The 17,500-nt window shown below is 56.3% G+C and overlaps 6 protein-coding genes across 6 annotated transcripts in view; 2 read left to right on the forward strand and 4 right to left on the reverse strand.

The window, feature by feature from the left end:
* PTSG_04062 (uncharacterized protein) overlaps nt 1–302 on the forward strand; it is a gene marked incomplete at both ends in the record, with an annotated part of 3,880 nt that extends 3,578 nt beyond the window's left edge. The window contains one exon of the mRNA XM_004994902.1: nt 114–302. Within this exon, the coding sequence (XP_004994959.1) occupies nt 114–302 (189 nt within the window). The remainder of the gene's footprint in view (nt 1–113) is intronic.
* Nucleotides 303–360: 58 nt separating this feature from the next.
* On the reverse strand, nt 361–2,535 carry PTSG_12124 (uncharacterized protein; the record flags this gene model as incomplete). Its single annotated transcript, XM_004994903.1, has 7 exons — nt 2,265–2,535; nt 1,959–2,048; nt 1,779–1,847; nt 1,497–1,560; nt 1,230–1,306; nt 1,020–1,095; nt 361–413 (listed from the first exon to the last, which is right to left on the reverse strand). The coding sequence occupies exons 1-7, from the start codon at nt 2,382–2,384 to the stop codon at nt 361–363; spliced, it is 549 nt and encodes a 182-aa protein (XP_004994960.1). The 5' UTR covers nt 2,385–2,535.
* Nucleotides 2,535–7,283, reverse strand: PTSG_12125 (uncharacterized protein). Its single transcript, XM_004994904.1, has 6 exons — nt 6,903–7,283; nt 6,661–6,750; nt 6,169–6,326; nt 5,978–6,028; nt 5,715–5,805; nt 2,535–5,565 (listed from the first exon to the last, which is right to left on the reverse strand). The coding sequence occupies exons 2-6, from the start codon at nt 6,743–6,745 to the stop codon at nt 2,966–2,968; spliced, it is 2,985 nt and encodes a 994-aa protein (XP_004994961.1). The 5' UTR covers nt 6,746–6,750; nt 6,903–7,283; the 3' UTR covers nt 2,535–2,965.
* A 75-nt stretch (nt 7,284–7,358) lies between these two features.
* PTSG_04065 (uncharacterized protein) lies at nt 7,359–12,124 on the forward strand (the record flags this gene model as incomplete). Its single annotated transcript, XM_004994905.1, has 15 exons — nt 7,359–7,690; nt 8,016–8,118; nt 8,326–8,400; nt 8,605–8,663; nt 8,810–8,950; nt 9,107–9,230; nt 9,437–9,512; nt 9,751–9,865; nt 10,083–10,137; nt 10,358–10,451; nt 10,842–10,900; nt 11,093–11,160; nt 11,393–11,507; nt 11,736–11,819; nt 12,023–12,124. The coding sequence occupies 15 exons, from the start codon at nt 7,359–7,361 to the stop codon at nt 12,122–12,124; spliced, it is 1,602 nt and encodes a 533-aa protein (XP_004994962.1).
* A 220-nt stretch (nt 12,125–12,344) lies between these two features.
* Nucleotides 12,345–14,231, reverse strand: PTSG_04066 (uncharacterized protein). The gene is made up of 4 exons (XM_004994906.1): nt 13,705–14,231; nt 13,386–13,493; nt 13,101–13,215; nt 12,345–12,891 (listed from the first exon to the last, which is right to left on the reverse strand). Exons 1-4 carry the CDS (start codon nt 14,161–14,163, stop codon nt 12,650–12,652), a joined length of 924 nt encoding a protein of 307 aa, XP_004994963.1. The 5' UTR covers nt 14,164–14,231; the 3' UTR covers nt 12,345–12,649.
* Nucleotides 14,232–14,503: 272 nt separating this feature from the next.
* The window catches only part of PTSG_04067 (uncharacterized protein), a gene marked incomplete at both ends in the record, with an annotated part of 10,684 nt that continues 7,687 nt past the window's right edge, over nt 14,504–17,500 (reverse strand). The window contains 10 exons of the mRNA XM_004994907.1: nt 14,504–14,695; nt 15,078–15,167; nt 15,387–15,473; nt 15,705–15,810; nt 15,992–16,137; nt 16,291–16,379; nt 16,588–16,815; nt 16,900–17,008; nt 17,178–17,231; nt 17,458–17,500. The exon at nt 17,458–17,500 is cut by the window's right edge and continues 35 nt beyond it. Of these exons, the coding sequence (XP_004994964.1) occupies nt 14,504–14,695; nt 15,078–15,167; nt 15,387–15,473; nt 15,705–15,810; nt 15,992–16,137; nt 16,291–16,379; nt 16,588–16,815; nt 16,900–17,008; nt 17,178–17,231; nt 17,458–17,500 (1,144 nt within the window). The remainder of the gene's footprint in view (nt 14,696–15,077; nt 15,168–15,386; nt 15,474–15,704; nt 15,811–15,991; nt 16,138–16,290; nt 16,380–16,587; nt 16,816–16,899; nt 17,009–17,177; nt 17,232–17,457) is intronic.

Consider the following 17,500-nt stretch of genomic DNA (forward strand, 5'->3'; position numbering starts at 1 on the left):
GTCTGCTTCTCTGCCTGCTCGCCTGTGCGTATTCTCCATTCCCACCCCTGCCTCTCTTCCATCTCATCGCTACAATTTCTGTACCACCACCGCACGCAACCCCAATTCGCCAGGCACCGGAGCCTGACACGTCAGCGCACGTGCTTGAGGTGCGCATTGCAACACACCCGTACGACGGACAAGACGAGGACGAGTTGACATTACGCAAGGGTGACGTCATTGACGTCCTTGAATTTGAGGACCCGGAGTTTGAGGTGCGTTCTGCGCTGCTGACGGCGGCCAGTTGGCGTGGTGACTGTTGATGGTGCTACTGTGATTGTTGTGGTGACTTTGATTGCTGTTGTGGCTGGTGGACGTTGCTTAGGCTTGAGCGCAGTCTTGTGCTGCCATGCACTGCGGTGCAGTGCGCCGTGCTGTCGTGTATGCGGTTGCATGCGTGTGATCAGCGTCGTGGTTGTTACATGACTGTTGTCTCTTTGTGGCGCTTCTCACATCAACTGTCGCACGCCTCGAACATACGGCGCGGTGTGCCTGGTCTTTACGTTCCCTAGGAGGAAGGCTGGCTGTTTGGACGTAACAAGCAGGGCCAAAAGGGCGTGTTTCCCGAGAACCACACGAAACCGCACTCGCCATAATCACGCCTGACCACCCACACACACCTTCCTGCACCATCCCCAACGTCCGTTCATGTCCCATGTCAACTCCGGGCGGTGTGTGTGTGTGTGTGTGTGTGTGTGTGTGTGTGTGTGTGTGTTTGTTTGTTTGTTTGTGTTGTTGTTGTTGTTGTTGTTGTTGTTGTGTATTTGTTTGTTTGTTTGTTTGTGTGTGTGTGTGTGTGTGCGTGTGTGACATGAGCGCAGCTTGGAGATGAGCAGGCAAGACAAGCAAGGAAGCGACATTGTGTCGCATCAGCGTGCAATACACACCACACCACACAACAACAACACCACCAGCAGCAGCAACAGCAACAGCAGCGACAGGGTACAACAGGGGGTGTGATTCCCGTGATGGGAACGCACTCTGAGCTGCAAAGTCGTTGCACTTCTGAATGTATTTGTCGTAGTAGCCCTTGCCTCGTCCAAGCCGCCCGCCGTCCTAGCATGCCAACAACACATATGCACATGCACACACACACACATTCGCACACATACACGCACATTTGCACAAAGCTGGGATGAGCTTGAAGTGTCAATGGCCAGTGCAGTGCTGAGCAAGTGGCGTGTGCATACCCGTGAAAACGCGAGCCCAGGCACGATAATCATATCCAGGCCACCAGCATCCATGGCGCTCTTTCGCGCGTCAATGTCTGCATGACGCAACAGGTCACAACTCAAAAAGGTGAGGAGAGAAAAGCTCACATGCCACACGCACACCACACAAGCGCGTACATATGCTCACATAGGCAGCAGCAGCAGATGCACGTACATACATGCACACACAAGGAAATACACAGCAGACACATAATGCCACCATGCAGAGGATGACGGTAACAACACCTTCGGGCTGTGGGATGTTCCACTTGGTTAGAGGCAGCGTCTTAATGTCGTCCAGATCCCTCACCTGTGCACAGTATAACAAAACAGAACGAGGCGCAAACGTATAGATGAGCCTGCTCGTTGAGAGGCATAGGGAGCAAGACAGCATCACATATCACACTGTCACGGCCATGCACACACAAACACACAAACACACAAACACACATACATACGCACGCACACGAACATCAACGCACACCCACACACGCAAACACAAACACATGCACACAAACTGCAACTGACCTGATACATCTCCATGTCCGTCTTTGTGTAGCGTGGCACAAAGCACTCCTTGCCAGTCGCAAACGCTGTCTACGAGTACAAAGGACAAATAACACGATGTAATCCAAAGTGAGGTCTTGGGACGAAAGCGGACATTGCTGGCACCCTCCTGGCGACGCAGACAACGGAGCAGGCGTGCACCTTGAGCATGCTGTTCGTGTCCACTTCTTCGGGCATGCTGAGAAAGAACGCCACTCGTCGAGCGTTCTGAAAAGCAGGCAAGGCTTCAACCTGGGTCGCAATAGTGGTGTGGTGTCAAAGACGGCGGTCACATTGTTGTGCACATGCATTGCACACGCAGTGCGCACGAAGCAAATAACAGCGAAGCACAGCGAAGCACAGCGAAGCATAGCGAAGCAAAGCAAATCGCACATGTCCTCAAGCGTCCCAGTGCGATGGCGCGTCAGAACTCAAGAACAAACACCACACACGACCTGTGTCGCGTACCTTGTTTGCGACAACGGTTGACTGAGACGCCTTCTCTCCCTGAGACAGGGCGGAGAGCAGGCGTTTCATGGCCTTGCGCAGCTCCGCCTTCACCAACACACGCGACACGTTGCCCTCCATATTCCTCCTTCTTGTTGTTCAACGAAGGACTGCTGCGCCGTGGATGTGACTGAATTCAGTCGTGGCGTGTTTGCTTGTGTAGTTGTGGGGTGTTGACTTCCTCTCTGCTGATGAAAATATATTTACAAGCAAAGCAAGACTTGTGTGTCTGTGTCTGTGTCTGTGTCTGTGTCTGTGTCTCTGTGTCTCTGTGTCTGTGTGTGTGTGTCTGTGTGGTGGAAAAAAAAAAGTTAATCAAAAGAATCGACAAGGAAGGAAGAAGAAGCGAGGGTGGTGTGAGATGACCCCTTGCAGGTGCAACACTGCACATCCTCAGCACAAGCAACAAGAGCGAGACAACTACATACACATACACATACACATACACATACATGTCACATCATGTAGGATATCAATTACGGTGTCAATCACCTATGCCCGCTACCAAGCCACACACACACACACACACAATCACACACTCTCTCACTCACTCACACACACTCACACACTCACTCACACACTCACACACTCACTCACACACACACTCTCTCTCACAGTCACACACACCACTACCACCCAAAAGGAAACCAAAACAACTGTTGCTACAGGTCAATCTCGCTGTCTGATCCCGAGTGCAAGTCGTCACCACCCTGGTCACCACCGTCGACATCACCGTGGTGGTGAGGGCGGTGGTGGTGGGCGAGCTGCGCCGTGTCCATCGTGGCGCGGCGGTGGCGTGACAGCATCGACGACGTGCGCAGGACGCTCTCAGACGGCTCCTCAATCACCAGCCGCACACCCGCGTCTTTGCAGCGGAACACGGTGCCAATGGGGCTCAGCTTTGGGCGCCCGCCCTCCCCGCCAGTGGTTGTCGCCACACCGTCTGCTGCGCTCGCCCCTGCCTCACCACGCGAGGTTGACAGCACGCTCTGCTCACAACCATCGCCCCCACCATCTCCACCCTTGGCCGCACGCGCGCTGTTGTTGCTGGTGCTGCTGGTGTTGAGCCTGGTCGGCGTGGGCAGCTTGCGTGGCGTGCCGCGTGGTCTGTCCTGTCTTCGTGATGACGACGACGAGGCCGCAGCTGGGCGTGTTCGCTTTCCCGGCGACAGCGGATCAGAGGCAGAACGCACCCGCTCGCTTGTCAGCACACGCATGTTGGCCTTGGTCGCAGCAGGTCTGGCCGTTGTTGCTGCAGCAATCGCTGCCCTTGCCTTTGCCTTTGCAGCTGTGGCAGCCGATGAGGATGATGATGATGACGATGATGACGACGATGAGGCCACGGACGACCTGTCCCCATCACCGCTAACAACAGCTGTGGTGGACTGCCGTCGCTGCGGTGCTGTTCGCTTGCTCGGGCTGCGGTGCCGCCCCGCGCGTGGCGTTAGCTTGCTCCCGCTCACCTCCACGCGTCGCATCTGCGCGCGTGTCAGCGCCTGCATCAGGGAAGACTGCAGCTGTGATGGGGAAGCCGGCTCCTCTTGCCGCTGCTGTTGCTTCTGCTTCTGCTGCTTCTGCTGTTGCTTCTGCTGCTTCTGCTGTTGTTGCGGTTGCGCCGTGTCAGCGACGGCCAAAGACGACGCCGGCACCACCCCTCCATCATCGCCATCACCATCCTCGACCTGCTCCCGTGCTGGGTGCGCAGGGCGGTCGCCGCTGTTGGTGACCGGGTACTGCCGCCGCGCGGACAGCGCTGGTGGTGGCGAGTGGTCAAGCAGACTCCCCGATGTCACTCCGTCCTCATGCGCAACGTCATCCTCATTGTCCTCATTGCTGCTGTTAATGTTGGTGTTGGGGTTGGTGTTGGTGTTGCTAGTGCTGCTGGTGTTGCTGTTGGTGGTTGCGGTGGGGCGATTTGGGGCGACAGTCGTGGCATCATGCGACGTGGGACGACGCGAAATGAGTGTGGGTGGGGATGATGACCGCCGCGGTGGTGCGGTCCTTGATGACGTCGACGCGACCCCTGCCTGGACCACGCCCGTTGCAGCAGCTCCTGCCGTTGCTGTTGTTGGGTTGCTCTGTCTTCGCAAGGGCTGCGTGCCCCTGCGCGCGTTGCTGCCTCGGGGCTGGTGCTGCGGGGGCGGTGACGTGAGCAGCTGGTCCGAGGGTGCAGTCATCGGACTGTGCGTCCGCTCCTGTCCTTGCATGGAGATGATGACCTCATCCATGTCGTCCAGGCGGCGCGGCAGTGGCGAGTTGATTGTGTCGAGTGCCGCGTCCATGCTTGTGGTTGACCCAGGGCTGGGCGGATCAACAAGCGAGAGCAGCGCATCACCGATCCCTGCTGTTGCTGCCGAGCTGCTTGCACGCCCGCTGTTGCTCTTGCTGTTCCCGCTGCTGCTGGGGCCGTCACTGCGATGATACGCATCAGCAACGTAGATGTCCCTGTACTCGTCCTTAACACCGCCGCTGTCGCCGTCACCATCACCATCCGGGTCGTGTCGGCGGCTGTTGATGCGCTTCTGCATGCGAACATACTCCTTGTACTCGTGGCTCTTCGGGTCCGCGTGCATGTCTCGCACGTGCACCATTGGTGGCAGCGGCGACGCAACCGACGCCGTGCTCATATCTGCGCTGCCAACGTCACTCGCGGCGAGCTGCTCCCCCTGCGTTGGGCCGCCCCCACCCCTGCCAGCGCCGCGTGGGATGAGGGGCGCGAGGATGCTGCCTGCGCGTTTGTGTGTCGCGCGGACGGTGGAGGGTGTCGGAGTGATGTGGGTGGACACGGCGTTGCGGCGCGTGCGCATGTCGGAGCTGCCGCTGCCCTGTGAGCGGCGTCGGTGGCGTGCACGCGACGACGAGCGGGAGCGGGCGGCATTGTCCAGTTTGCGGCTGCGCAGGAGGAGGAAGACCACCACCAGCGGCACGGCGATGAGGATGGAGATGAAGCCAACAATGATGATGGTCTGGGTCTCCAACCGCGGCTGGTCTTCCGTGAGCGTCTCGTAGTTGAGGTCAACAGGCGTCAGCGCAGCCGTGCTCGGCGTCACGGCCCCCGACGCAGACACCGACGACGACGACGACGACGATGATGATGATGGTGGTGATGATGGGTCAGGGTTGTTGTTGGTGCCGTTGTTGTTGGTGTCCGTGAGAGGTGACGGTGGCTGACATGCGTACGCGCCGTCCACGCCCTCAAACACACACGTCGTGTTTGGTGGCGTGGTGCACGGCGTCGCGGACGCGTTCGAGCACGGGTTATCTGGGGTGCGTGATGGTGTGTGTGAGTGTGTGTGTGTGTGTGTGTGTTTCGTTGTAAGCTGCAGGCATGATAGATGTGCATCTTGCGTGCTATTCCCACAGCAAATACATTCACGATGCTCGCGACAATGTGCGCTTGCGGCCACTCACATGGTGTGTAGTGAAGCCGGAGGTTGACGGTTTCGTTCCAGTCGGGCACAGTGATGGACCACAGCCGCGGTGGCGATGCCTGCGCCGTGGCCTGCAACAACCAGAGAGGTGACACAGCAAACAGGCGTAAGCACACAAGGGCGGTGCTGTGTATGCGCGCGTGTGTGTACGTATGTGTGTGTGTGTATGCGCGCGTGTGTACGTATGTGTATATGTGTGTGTGGCATATGGCATGTGGAGCTTGGAGCATTGCACTGATTCACCTGTGCTGCTGGTTGCGTCGAGCTATCCCTGATTCGCAATGACACTGCATCCTGTGTTATGTGTGTGTGTGTGTGTGTTTGGTGTGTGTTTGGTGTTGTGTGAATGTGTGAGGTGATCATTTAAAAGCAACACCAATGAAGACTCGAGTCGCACTTGCCAGCCCATCGGAAACACAAAGAAAGGCACGCACCTCTGGCTTGATGCCTGTGGCCCACGTAAATTGCTGTGGGGGATCATCATTCGAAGCTGCAAAGAAGGTGTATGTGTCCTGCTGCCCTGACACTGCTGCCTCCACACTTGCGTTTTCACGCTGAATCACGCGCTCCAACACCACACGAAGGCTTCCCCCTAAAGGACGCGAGTGTGAGTGCGTATATTTGTGTGTGCGTGTGTGGGTGAATGAATACGTGTGTGTGTGTGTGTGTGTGTGTGTGTGTGCGTGTGTGTGTGTGTGTGTGTGTGTGTCAGTGAGTGAATGAATCAATGTGTGTGTGTGTGTGAGTGAATGAATACGTGTATGTGTGTGTGTTTGTGCGGGCTGAGTACAAAACAGGGCCTTCTCAAGCAACAGGCGCAATTCAATCAACTCTGACATCAGCTTCGCAACAGCACGCAGAAAACGCACGCACACAAGAGCGTCATGGCGTAGCAGAAAGTGCGTGCCGTGCACGACATGCAGTACCTTCAACAGAAGGGAGGAACGTGCAGCAAGCGAGGGTGCATGCCACCGCCATCACAGCACACGCAAAACGCGAACCGGGGCGCATGTCGCCTGATGGATGCAAACCGTGTCCGGTCCAAGAAGAGGAAAACAACACAGACAACAATGAATGGCTTGGCAACTACAGGGATCACACATGGGCATGGACACACGCAAACACACGGCCAAACGCGCGAACACAGCCCCACGCACGTGCACCTTACCGGTCCTGTTGGATTGCTGTTGCGCTGGACACTTGACAGCGCGAGATCGCCGGAGCAAAAGGGGCGCAGCAACAGTTCTTCTTGTGTGCTGTGCCTGAGGTTGATCCTCGTACCGATAATAAATACAGATGATGGGGAGAAGGAGGGAAGCCAGCTCATGCAACGCTGGTGGAGCAAACACCAGCCCACCCAAAGGGAACGATCCTGGTTCTCCGCTTGCCCCCAGCGCCCTGCTTGCTGTTGTGCGAGTGTGTGGGGAAGGGGGATGATGACGACAAACGGAGTGCTGAGCACAGTCAAGTCAGGTGAGGGAATGAGGAAGGAGGAGCCGGAAAGTTGGCGTGGTGCTTCTGGAAGCGATTCGCAACAGCCAAACCAAGTGGACAATTGTTCAAAGATTTCACTGAATTTTCAGCAATACCAACAAAACCGGCAGTGAGTGGAAGAACAAGCAGGATGACGACGACGATGAAGTTGTTTCAGGCGGGTGTGGTGTTGCTGGCCGTCGCTGTCACAGTTGGTGGTGGCTGGTGGGACTCTGGCGTTGCTGCCGCTGCGGATGAGTATTGCGAAGCAGATTCAAACCATGGTACTGCAGGAACGTGCCACACCGCGAGGACAAGCGACAGCGAAGACCCAGGCGCAGTGCACGAGGAGCAGCCGCCTGAGTCGCACTGGACAGATGCCTTTGCATCGTACCCGCACACTGACATTTACGAGGACTGGAACAAAAAAGGCATTCGCGAGGCTCAAGCTGGAAACTTTGACCTCGCCCTTGAGTACTTCAGGTCTGTGCTTGGGGAAGGGGGGGTTTGTGTGTGTGTGTGTGTGTGTCTGAGTGTCTGAGTGTGTGTGTCTGTATGTGTGTCTGAGTGTGTATGTGTATGTGTATGTGTGTGTATGTGTGTATGTGTATGTGTGTATGTCTGAGTGTGTCTGAGTGTGTGTGTGTATGTGTATGCGTGTCTGTATGTGTGTCTGAGTGTGTATGTCTGTGTGTGGTGTCAGAGTGAATCTGCCATGCGGCCACCCAACCCGCATTCCCCCACTGTGAGCATTTTAGCAATCGCACATCAGCGTGCAATGATGTGACGCTGCTGCCGTGCTTTGCAGGGCCGCGAGCCACCACTCGCCATTCCGTGGCGACATTTGGAGCAACATTGGGCATGCCATCTTGGATGCCACAAAGGCATCCGCCACGCCCATCCACCACGACGTGAGTGCTACGTCACTTTATAGTTGAACTGACGCTGTTGCAACAAATGCTGTACATCCACGTGCGGCTCATGCCAATGCGCTTTGCTTGTACTCTCGTGTGTGTGTGTGTGTGTGTGTGTGTGTGTGTGTGTGTGTGTGTGTGTGTGTGTGTGTGTGTGTGTGTGTGTGTGCTGGTACGCCTGTCTTGGTACATGCGAGATGGCAGGTGCATTTGCCCATCATGCGAGAAGCCAGGGCGGCATTTGAGCTGGCAACGCTACTCGGCAATGAGCCAGCAAAGGTGTGTGTGTGTGGATTATGTTCTTGCTGTGCGCTGGCGCTGACTGTTCCGTCCTTGGCGACACTGCCAGCTCATCACCAACACTCATCGTACACGCGGGCACACGGACATGCGCACGCACACACACACACACATGCGCACACACATGCACACTGAACGCCAACGTTGAAACGCACCCCATCCCGTTGCGTGTCTACTTTGCAGCGCTTTCTTGGTTCGATCAAAGAAGACCTGCAGTCGTGGCATCCCACTCGCCATCTGGGGTGAGTGCACAGCGTCCGAACGAAAACTTGCAAGCGTGTGTGTATGCATGTACGCACCTCATGCTTCGTCCCGTGCATGCTGACGCGTGCACTGATGTAACAATGTGCTTGCTCTGCTTGATACTTGTATGTGCGTGCGTGCACAGGGATAACGCCAAGGTGAAGCGGCGAGCATCGGCCGAGATGAGCGCCATCGAGCACATGCAGAATGGGGAGCACGTGGACGCTGCAAACGCACTGTGCAAGAACAAGGATGACATCTACGTGTCCCTGCACCACGACGACATGTATGCTCAACCACATCTGCAAGAACACACGTGTCTCACCAGCAGCAGCCTCCAGCTATCACACACACGCACACGCACACGCACATTCACACATACTCTCTGTCTCTCGTTCCCCTTCATATTGCACACCACCATCACCACCACCGCTGTTGCCAGGGCTGGTCCCCTGACGGCGGCGACGGCGCGACGCATCTTCCTTCTCCTGCGCATCTGCGGTGTTGTCGCCCTACGCGAGGTGATGCAACCAGCAGTCCTCGATCGCATTTACAACGCATACAAGGTGCCGTGGTTTGTGTACATATGTGCGTGTTTGTGTGCATGTGGGTGTGTGTGTGTGTGTGCGCATATGGGTGTGTGTACATATGGGTGTGAGTGAGTGTGAGTGTGTGTGTGTGTGTGCTGCGGCAATTGGTTGCGCCCTCACAGCCCACGACATGTGCCCTTCAATGCCATCTCACATTCCTCCCAACACGCACACATCGTCAGGATGACTTTGCTCGCTTCCAGTCTGATCTTCAACGTCGCAGCGATTCCACAAATGGCGAATGGACAGATGCCGCCGGTAACGTGAACACCACACACACACACACACACACACACACACACACACACACACAAGTGCCTGCACGCTGCACGCACACGCACACGCTCAATAGTGCCTGCTCACGTGCACGAAACACACACGTGACACGTTTGGCGCAAGTGTTCAGCACCCGTGTCGATGCTTCAATCACACGCTCGTTCTCAAGCGTCTCTGTGTCTGTGTGCATGTGCATATGTGTGTGTGCGTGTGTGTTCAGAGCGGTCGACTGATCGATATGAAGTGAAGTTTCCGCTCCGATACCCGTACACGGACGACGCATTCACCGCCAATCGTGTCATCATCGCAGCAGCGAAGCTCGTCATGAACAACAAGTGCGCGCACCCTCTTGCAACAATGCGTGCTTGTGAGGTTGCAGGCTAGACTCTGTGTGTATGTGTGTGTGTGTGCATGCGTGCGTGTGTGTGTGTGTGTGTGTGTGCGTGTCTGTGTGTCTGTGTGTATGCGAGTGTGTCTGAGTGTCTGTGCATGATGGCGCACAACGCTCACGGGCAAGCATGCTCATGCACACATACCACGCCAACTGGCCAGGATTGAGATTGACACCTTTTCCACAGTGACGTCGCTCCCGAACGCACCAGTGCAGGTGAGCACTTGCACGCAACCGCCATCCCTTGCGGCACGCTTGATTTGGGCGCAGGCGCTTTCGCATGTTCTGCAGCCAACTGCTAGCTTTGGTTCATCTGCACATAGACACACACGCACACGTACACGCACACACACACACACTCTCTCTCTCTCACTCTCACACACACACACATTCACACAACCACCCACTCACGAATCCCCTTTGACGGCCTCAACAGCCATGGCACGGAGACGTTGGCCCGCTGTTCCACTGGCAGGCAGCGCAATACCCGCTGCCGCCGCAGGGCGTCGTCGTCGTCCTCCCGCTTGGTAGTACCCACTGGCCTCGTGTGTGTGTGTGTGTGTGTGTGTGTGTGTGTGTGTGTGTGTGTGTGTGTGTGTGTGTGCGTGCGTGCGTATGTGTGTGTGCGTATGTGTGTGTGTGTGTCTGTCTGCCTGCCTGCCTGCCTGTCTGTCCGTCTCTCTGTCCGTCCCTCTGTCTGTCTGTCTGCCCGTCTGCCTGCCTGTCTGTTTGTCTGTCTGTTCTTTATGATGCGCTTGCGATTGATGCGTGTTGTCGCTCTTGTTTCTCAAGTGTCCGCCCCTTCCTTGTCCCCGCGCCGCCATCCTGCACTGGCCCTCGCTGTCATCCCCCACATCACGTCACTCCAATCACGTCCATTCAACCCGCGTGCCTGTGCATCATCACCACGCGGCACATAGTTCCTGTCAACGCCACCAATGGGCCCACCGAGTTCATGACGGGCAGCCACATTCCCATGGTGTGTATGATGCACAACGCATACACGGCCTACCGCGGTTTTGTTTTCGCACCACCAAAACCGCGTCTCTGTATCACTCCACTTCACACTGTCCTCGGCCCCCTTTGCTCGCCATCTGTCCCTTATGGTGCCAATACCATCTCCCCTGCCACCGCCACCATCATCATTGTTGCTGCTGTTGTTCGGTTCAAGGGCCCTGACTTCTGGCGGAAGCGCCTTCACGATCCAATCACACCCGTCCACCGCCTCGACACCGATGTGTACGTCTGTTTGTTTGCGTCTCTGTGTGTGTGTCTGTCTGTGTGTGTGTGTGTGTGTGTGTCTGTCTGTCTGTCTGTCTATCTCTGTGTGTGGGTCTTTCTGTCTGTCTGTCTGTGTATGTCATGGTCGTTTGTGTTTGTCACCCATTTCTCTCCAAATCAATGCGCCCAATCTGCGTCATTTATCACCCAATCACACATGCTTGTGTACATGCACGCGTCATGCGTGCAGTGGCAGTGCGGTGCTGTTTGACATTCGCGTGTTCCATCGCGGAACGGGCAACCCCTCTCCCCATCCGCGTCCAATCGTTTACATGAGTCTTGTGTACGACTGGTACTCAGACACGGTACGTTCCGCCTCTGTGCGTGTCGTGGTGCATATGTCCGTGTGAGGTTTTGTGTGTATTTGTGTGTGTGTGTGTGTGTGTGTGTGTGTGTGTGTGTGTGTGTGTGTGTGTGTGTGTGTTTCATGAAGACGCTGTAGCTTTTATCTCTCCAAGTGTTTGCACGATACAAGCAACTGCCTGCCTTTGTGCCATCTCAGCATCCCCTGCACACGTACACACGCTCCGCAGGTGAACTTCAAGGTGCGCCAGACGCGCGCATTTGACGAATACACCGGATCGAAGCAGAAGCTGATGGCCCGCCTCGATACACACGTGTGCCATCTGCATGTGTCTGTGTCTGCAGGTGTCTGCAGGTGTCTGTGTGTGCATGTTCTGTGTCTGTGTTTGTCTGTGTCTGTATTTATGCGTGCTTGTAACTGCGCCATGCTTGCTCTTCTGGTCATCAATAACGCGTCTCAACATGAAACACTCACGTCACATCCCCCACCTCCCCAATGCACACCCCCCCCCCCCAGGATTACATTCGCCAGCTTGAAGAGCTGTTGGCGGAAAAGGGCGTGGACATATCGTCACTCACATCGCGTGGCGGATACAAGCAGGTCGAGCTCAAGGCATGACACAAACACATGCGTGTTGTGTGCGTGTGTGTGTGTGCGTGTTGTGTGCGCGTGTGTGTTTGTGTGTGCGCGCGTGTTGTGTGCGCGCGTGTGCGCGCGTGTTGTGTGTGTGTGTGTGTGTGTGTGTGTGTGTGTGTGTGTGTGTGTGTGTGTGTGTGTGTGTGTGTGTGTGTGTGTGTAAGCAACGACTGGACGGTGTGTGCGGTGAGTGCTTTGATCGTCTGGTTAAGGGCTTGTTTATGGGTCGGGATAACAGAAGGAGCAAGGGAGGAGGAGGTGGCGAGGCGAGACATGATAGCCGTTACATGCGTGGTTTGCTTCCAATACATGAACATGGAGAGCTGCCCATCATGCAAGAGGGCAAACATTGGCGCACGCACGTGAGTGGTTCACCATGGTCAGGGCGCACGGACCCGCGTGAACAGAGATGATACAACAGCAGTGCCATTGTGCGTGTAACCACGACCACCACCGCCACCACCACCACCCACCACCACCATGCACGCGAGAGCGGGAGTGGATATGTTAGAAGCTGTCTTTGGCTGCGCGAATGGCAGCAAGCTCGTCGGCGCTTCGAGCTGCAAAGAACGGGTTGAAGGTGCGCTCCTGTGCCAGTGTTGTCGGCACGGTGGGCTGGCCCTTCTCACGGAGGTTGAGTGCACGCTGCAGCTGCGCCTGAACAGCTTCAGCGCTGCATGGGCTGCTGCTCCTGTGCTCCTCCGCGTACGCCAGCGCAAACTTCAGGTTGGACACCGTGTACTCGTGGCCTGCAGGATGGAATGAAGGCAGGGTGGAGGGTTGGAAGGGACGTGTATGGGGGGGAGGGATTGAGTCGGTGGCGTGTGAGCGTGAACGTGCGAGCTCTCCTTATCACAAGCGTGAACACGCACACACACGCACATACATACCCGCACATACGCACATATGCACATACACACACACACGCACATACATACACGCGCACACGCACGCACACCTGGGAAGAGGAGGGTGTTGGGCGGGAGTTCACGGAAGCGGAGCATGGTCTGGAACATCATATCCGGTGTGCCTTCAAAGAGGCGACCGCAGCCAGCGGAGAACATCGAGTCGCCCTGTTGGTCAGGGGAGTGGTGGAGTGGGGGTTGAGGGGTGAGTGAGCAAGTGGGCAGGAAGGGGAAGAGGGCAAGGGGGAGGGGGATTGTTGTCGTTTGGGAAGGGTGGGTGGACAGAGGGTGAAGCGTGGGCGTCTTTGGCGATGCAGCGAACATGGCTGCGAACTCACGGAGAAGAGAAGTGGCGTGGCATCTGGCGCTTCGATGAAGAAGGCGACCTGGCCCACGGTATGCCCTGACGCACGGATGACGCGAGCTGTCGTCGTGCTGTTGAACAGCTGCAGCAGGCATGACAAGCCACCACGAACAACAGGGATGCGAGGTGACAGGCGGTTACAACTCGAAGGTCCGAGGTGAACACACAGCCATAGACACACTGAGGCGCGCTGGCACACACAACACACGCGCGCGCGCACACTGAGGCCCGCTGGTACACGACACACACACACACACACACACACACACACACACACGTACACACACACACACCTTGAAGGCCTTGCCGTGCTTGGCGAGGTGGGTGAGCTTGGGAATGCGTTCATCGCCGCCAACGATGGGCATGTTGAGGAAGGTGGCGGCGAGCGCAGTGTTGCCGTCGCAGTGGTCATAGTGGTGGTGTGTCGTCAGCAAGTGGGTGATGTCCAGGCCATGTTCCTTGCAATACTCGAGGTGCATGTGCGCATCACCGCTGTCCACGGCAACCGCCTGTCCAGGGTTGTCCTTGTGTGTGAGCAAGAACATGTAGTTGTCCTGCAGTGCCGGCAGCATCGTGACGCTCAGCTGTCCGCACGGCACCTCAAACGCGCGCACGGGCTCGACACCAGCGGCCCGCGTCGAGGACGAGGAGAGCCACCTCGCCAGCGGACGTCCAGCCAAACGAGTGCTCACAACACTGCGCGCAGCCATCTGCGCTGTTCGCGCTCCCGCAACACAGGCCATTGCCAGCATGGTTGATATTGTCCAGTGTGGTGGTGAGGAAGCAGTGTCGAGAGAAAGATGCAACTGCTGTGCTGATGCTGGTTGTGTCTACTACTTCTTCTACTGTGTGCTGCTTGGTTGAGGAGCATTGCACCGTAACACACGGGAAGGACACAGAGGGCAACGGAAATAAAGGAGAACGCCAGCACCTTCAACACACAGGCATAACATCACTGTCTTCAGCAACGCCGGCATAACGGCTGCGCACCAACCAAACGCGGGTGGTTCAACCAGATAGCCACACAACGTCACATCTCAAATCACATCACATCATGCACATCATGTCACGTGACACAGCAAGGGCGGTCCATCACTGCATCGGGTCTGTCTGTGTTGGCGTTGCTGGTGACGCGCGCTGCAGCTTGTCCAAGATGGGCTTGAGCGTTGCCACCGCCTCCTTAAACCGCTCTACCCGCTCCTGCGGCCTCGGCTGCTGATCACCATTATCGCCATCGTCGCTCGTCAGCGCTGTCACCGTCTCCACAAACCGAAGAAGCGCCAGCTGGGTTGGGAGGGGGGAGTGGGTGAGAGGGGGTAGGGGAGTGAACGAGTGAAAGGGTGTGTGTCTGTGTGTGTGTCTGTGTGTGTGTGTGTGTGTGTGTGTGTGTGTGTCTGTGTGTGTGTGTGTGTGTGTGTGTGTGTGTGTGTGTGTGTGTGTGTGTGTCTGCCTGTCTGTCTGTCTGTCCGTCTGTCTGTCTGTCTGTCTGTCTGTCTGTCTGTCTGTCTGTGTCTGTCTGTGTGTGTATCTCTCTCCCTCCTTCCCCTAACACATTGCTGCGATGCACTTGTCCCGTCTCGGTCTCCCCTCAGCAACCATAGCCCCCCCCCCACACACACACACACGCACTCCACTCCCCCCCCCAAACTCTGCCCATCAAGCCAACCTGCTTTGCCTTGCGGTCCTGCAGCTTTCCAAACCGCGACGTCGCTTCGTACTGCACCGCCTTCTCCTTGGCCGTCTCAACAATCGAGTCCTGTGCAGCGTAGTGGGTGGTGGGGGGATGATGAGTGGACAAGAAAAACGGGGGAGGTAACCGCGCACTTACTCACCCTCTCACTCATTCACTCACTCACTGACATTCGCTTGCTCACTTACTCACATTCAAATACACACATATTCAAATACACACACACACATTCAAACTCACACACGCATGGCACGTCTAGCCAGGCAAATCCATGCATGCGCTCACCATGACGCCAGCCATGTGTGCAACATTCATGCCGTAGCTCTTGGAGCAAACGCCAGGCTGCAGCTTGTAAAGGAACGTCACGTCCTTCTGCTTGAATGCAAGCATCGGTGCACAGTGGCGTGTGCGTGTGCGATCATGAGCTGACAGTTGAGATGGGCTCAACGTGGAAGGTTCCACGAGTCTTCCAGGGAAAGACAGACAGACACGGCAACTACAACACTGAAGAGTCAACAGACAAACGCATCCACACACAAACGCATCCACACGCATAATGCACGCGCGAATACGCGCACACACACACACACACATGTACAGAACCTGGTGGTCGTCAACAACACAGGCCATGTTGTAGTTGGTGACATTTGGGTTTGTCTTCAGCTCGTCCGTCAACAGGTGATAGTGCGTTGCAAACATGCAACGACACCTGCCAAACGCAGCGCATGTGTGTGTGTGTTGTTTGTGTGTGTGTGTGTGTGTGTGTGAAAGGAAGGGGACTGTCACTCCGAGGTCGAGTATGGTTGGTCACTGTGTTGAAACAAGTGCAATGTCGATACACACACAGTCACCCACACGCATGCGCTGCCCACACACACCCCCACACACACCTGATTGCGTCAGTGATGTGGGAGAGGACAGCAAACGCAATCGCGTAGCCATCAAACGTGCTGGTGCCACGCCCCAGCTCATCCAAGATGACAAGGGAGGATGACGTTGCCTTGTTCAGGATCGTCGCAGTCTCTTTCAACTCAACCTGTGTGTGTGAGAGAGTGAATGACACAGTGAGCGGGTGTGTTTGGGTGAATCGGGGAGTGAGAGTGAGAGAGTGTGTGTGTGTGCCTGCGCGCGCTTACTCAGTGTGTGAACGATGTGTACGTGGGCGTACAGGCCAACGTGTCAAACGAACCATGAAAGTGGAGCGGCCGGCAACGATGTTGTCGTTTGCGCCGATGCGCGTGAAGATGCGATCAACCGGCGTCAGCGTAAACGACTCCGCTGCGTGCGGTGTGTGTGGGTGTGGGGGGGATGGGTGGGTGGTTGGATGTGGGCGTGTGTGTTCAGGTGAGTGCAAGCACATCATCACGCAATACTAACCCCGACCTCATGCATGTACAGACAACAGCAGCAACAACACATGCGCCTCACACATCACACTCGCTACGTCAACACATGCAAGAACACGCCACCCTCATGCTGCACGCACCTGGCACCCAGCAGCCGAGCTGCGCCATGATGACAGCGATGCACGTCTGCCGCAGAAGCGTGGATTTACCGCCCATATTGGGGCCAGTGAGCACCATCGTCGTGGCCTCCTCCCCACCGAGGTGGGTGTCGTTTGGAATGTAGTCTGTGATGCTGCTGGAGTGCTGCAGTGTTGGGTGTCGCATTTCGCGCAAGTCCAACACCGCACGCGACGCCTTGTCGCCGCTTGCTGCTGCTGCTGCTGCTGTTGTTGTCGCTGCTGCTGTTGTGGTGTCTGTGCTCTTCCCATCATCGCCATCATTGCCATCGCCACTGCTGACAAACACGGGCCGGCACATTGGCGACCCCATGCTGTCCTTTGCGCGGTAAAGCGACAGCAGACAGTCGAGCTGCGACAACGCAGACACCGCGGCGCCAAATTTCTGCAGCGCAGGAAAGAAAAGAGGAGGAGACAGACAGACAGACAGACAGAACAAGGAAAAGAGAGAAAGGTGGAGAGGAATGAGATAGGTGGAGGAGAATGAGATAGGCACAGGTAGTGTCGGTGGCGGGTGCAAGACGAATCAAGGTGGTGCATGCGTATGTGCATACCTCGCGGTGCTCGTTGATGGAGTTGAGGACGCGTGAGAAGAACGTCTTCAGAAACTGCACATTGTTGACGCAGGATGGGTTTCATGGTGATGTGAGCTGGCAGACAAGACATGAGATGGATGCACGCCAAAACGATGATCACACACGCACACACACGCACACACACGCACACACACGCACACACACAAGCACAAACACAAGCACAAACACGCTCGTGCATACACTCACTCACGCTCGTGCACACACTCAGTCACGCACGCACGCATCTATACACACGCACCTGTGAGATGGTTTCCTCAGCCTCGAGCCACTTGGCGACAAGA

Source organism: Salpingoeca rosetta (assembly GCF_000188695.1).
Source record: "Salpingoeca rosetta unplaced genomic scaffold supercont1.9, whole genome shotgun sequence".
Taxonomy (NCBI): Eukaryota; class Choanoflagellata; order Craspedida; family Salpingoecidae; genus Salpingoeca; species Salpingoeca rosetta.

Bases quoted from the DNA above. Each gene is read 5' to 3' on its own strand.
- PTSG_12125 (XM_004994904.1), bottom strand. From the start codon at position 6,745: ATGCGCCCCGGTTCGCGTTTTGCGTGTGCTGTGATGGCGGTGGCATGC. The intron at 6,029-6,168 runs GTGCGTGCCTTT...CACATAACACAG, and splicing joins CCACAGGCATCAAGCCAGAG to GATGCAGTGTCATTGCGAAT. The intron at 5,566-5,714 runs GTGAGTGGCCGC...CACGCACCCCAG, and splicing joins CCGGCTTCACTACACACCAT to ATAACCCGTGCTCGAACGCG.
- PTSG_04066 (XM_004994906.1), bottom strand. From the start codon at position 14,163: ATGCTGGCAATGGCCTGTGTTGCGGGAGCGCGAACAGCGCAGATGGCT. The intron at 13,494-13,704 runs GTGTGTGTGTGT...TGCCTGCTGCAG, and splicing joins AGCACGGCAAGGCCTTCAAG to CTGTTCAACAGCACGACGAC. The intron at 13,216-13,385 runs GTGAGTTCGCAG...CCTGACCAACAG, and splicing joins CCACGCCACTTCTCTTCTCC to GGCGACTCGATGTTCTCCGC.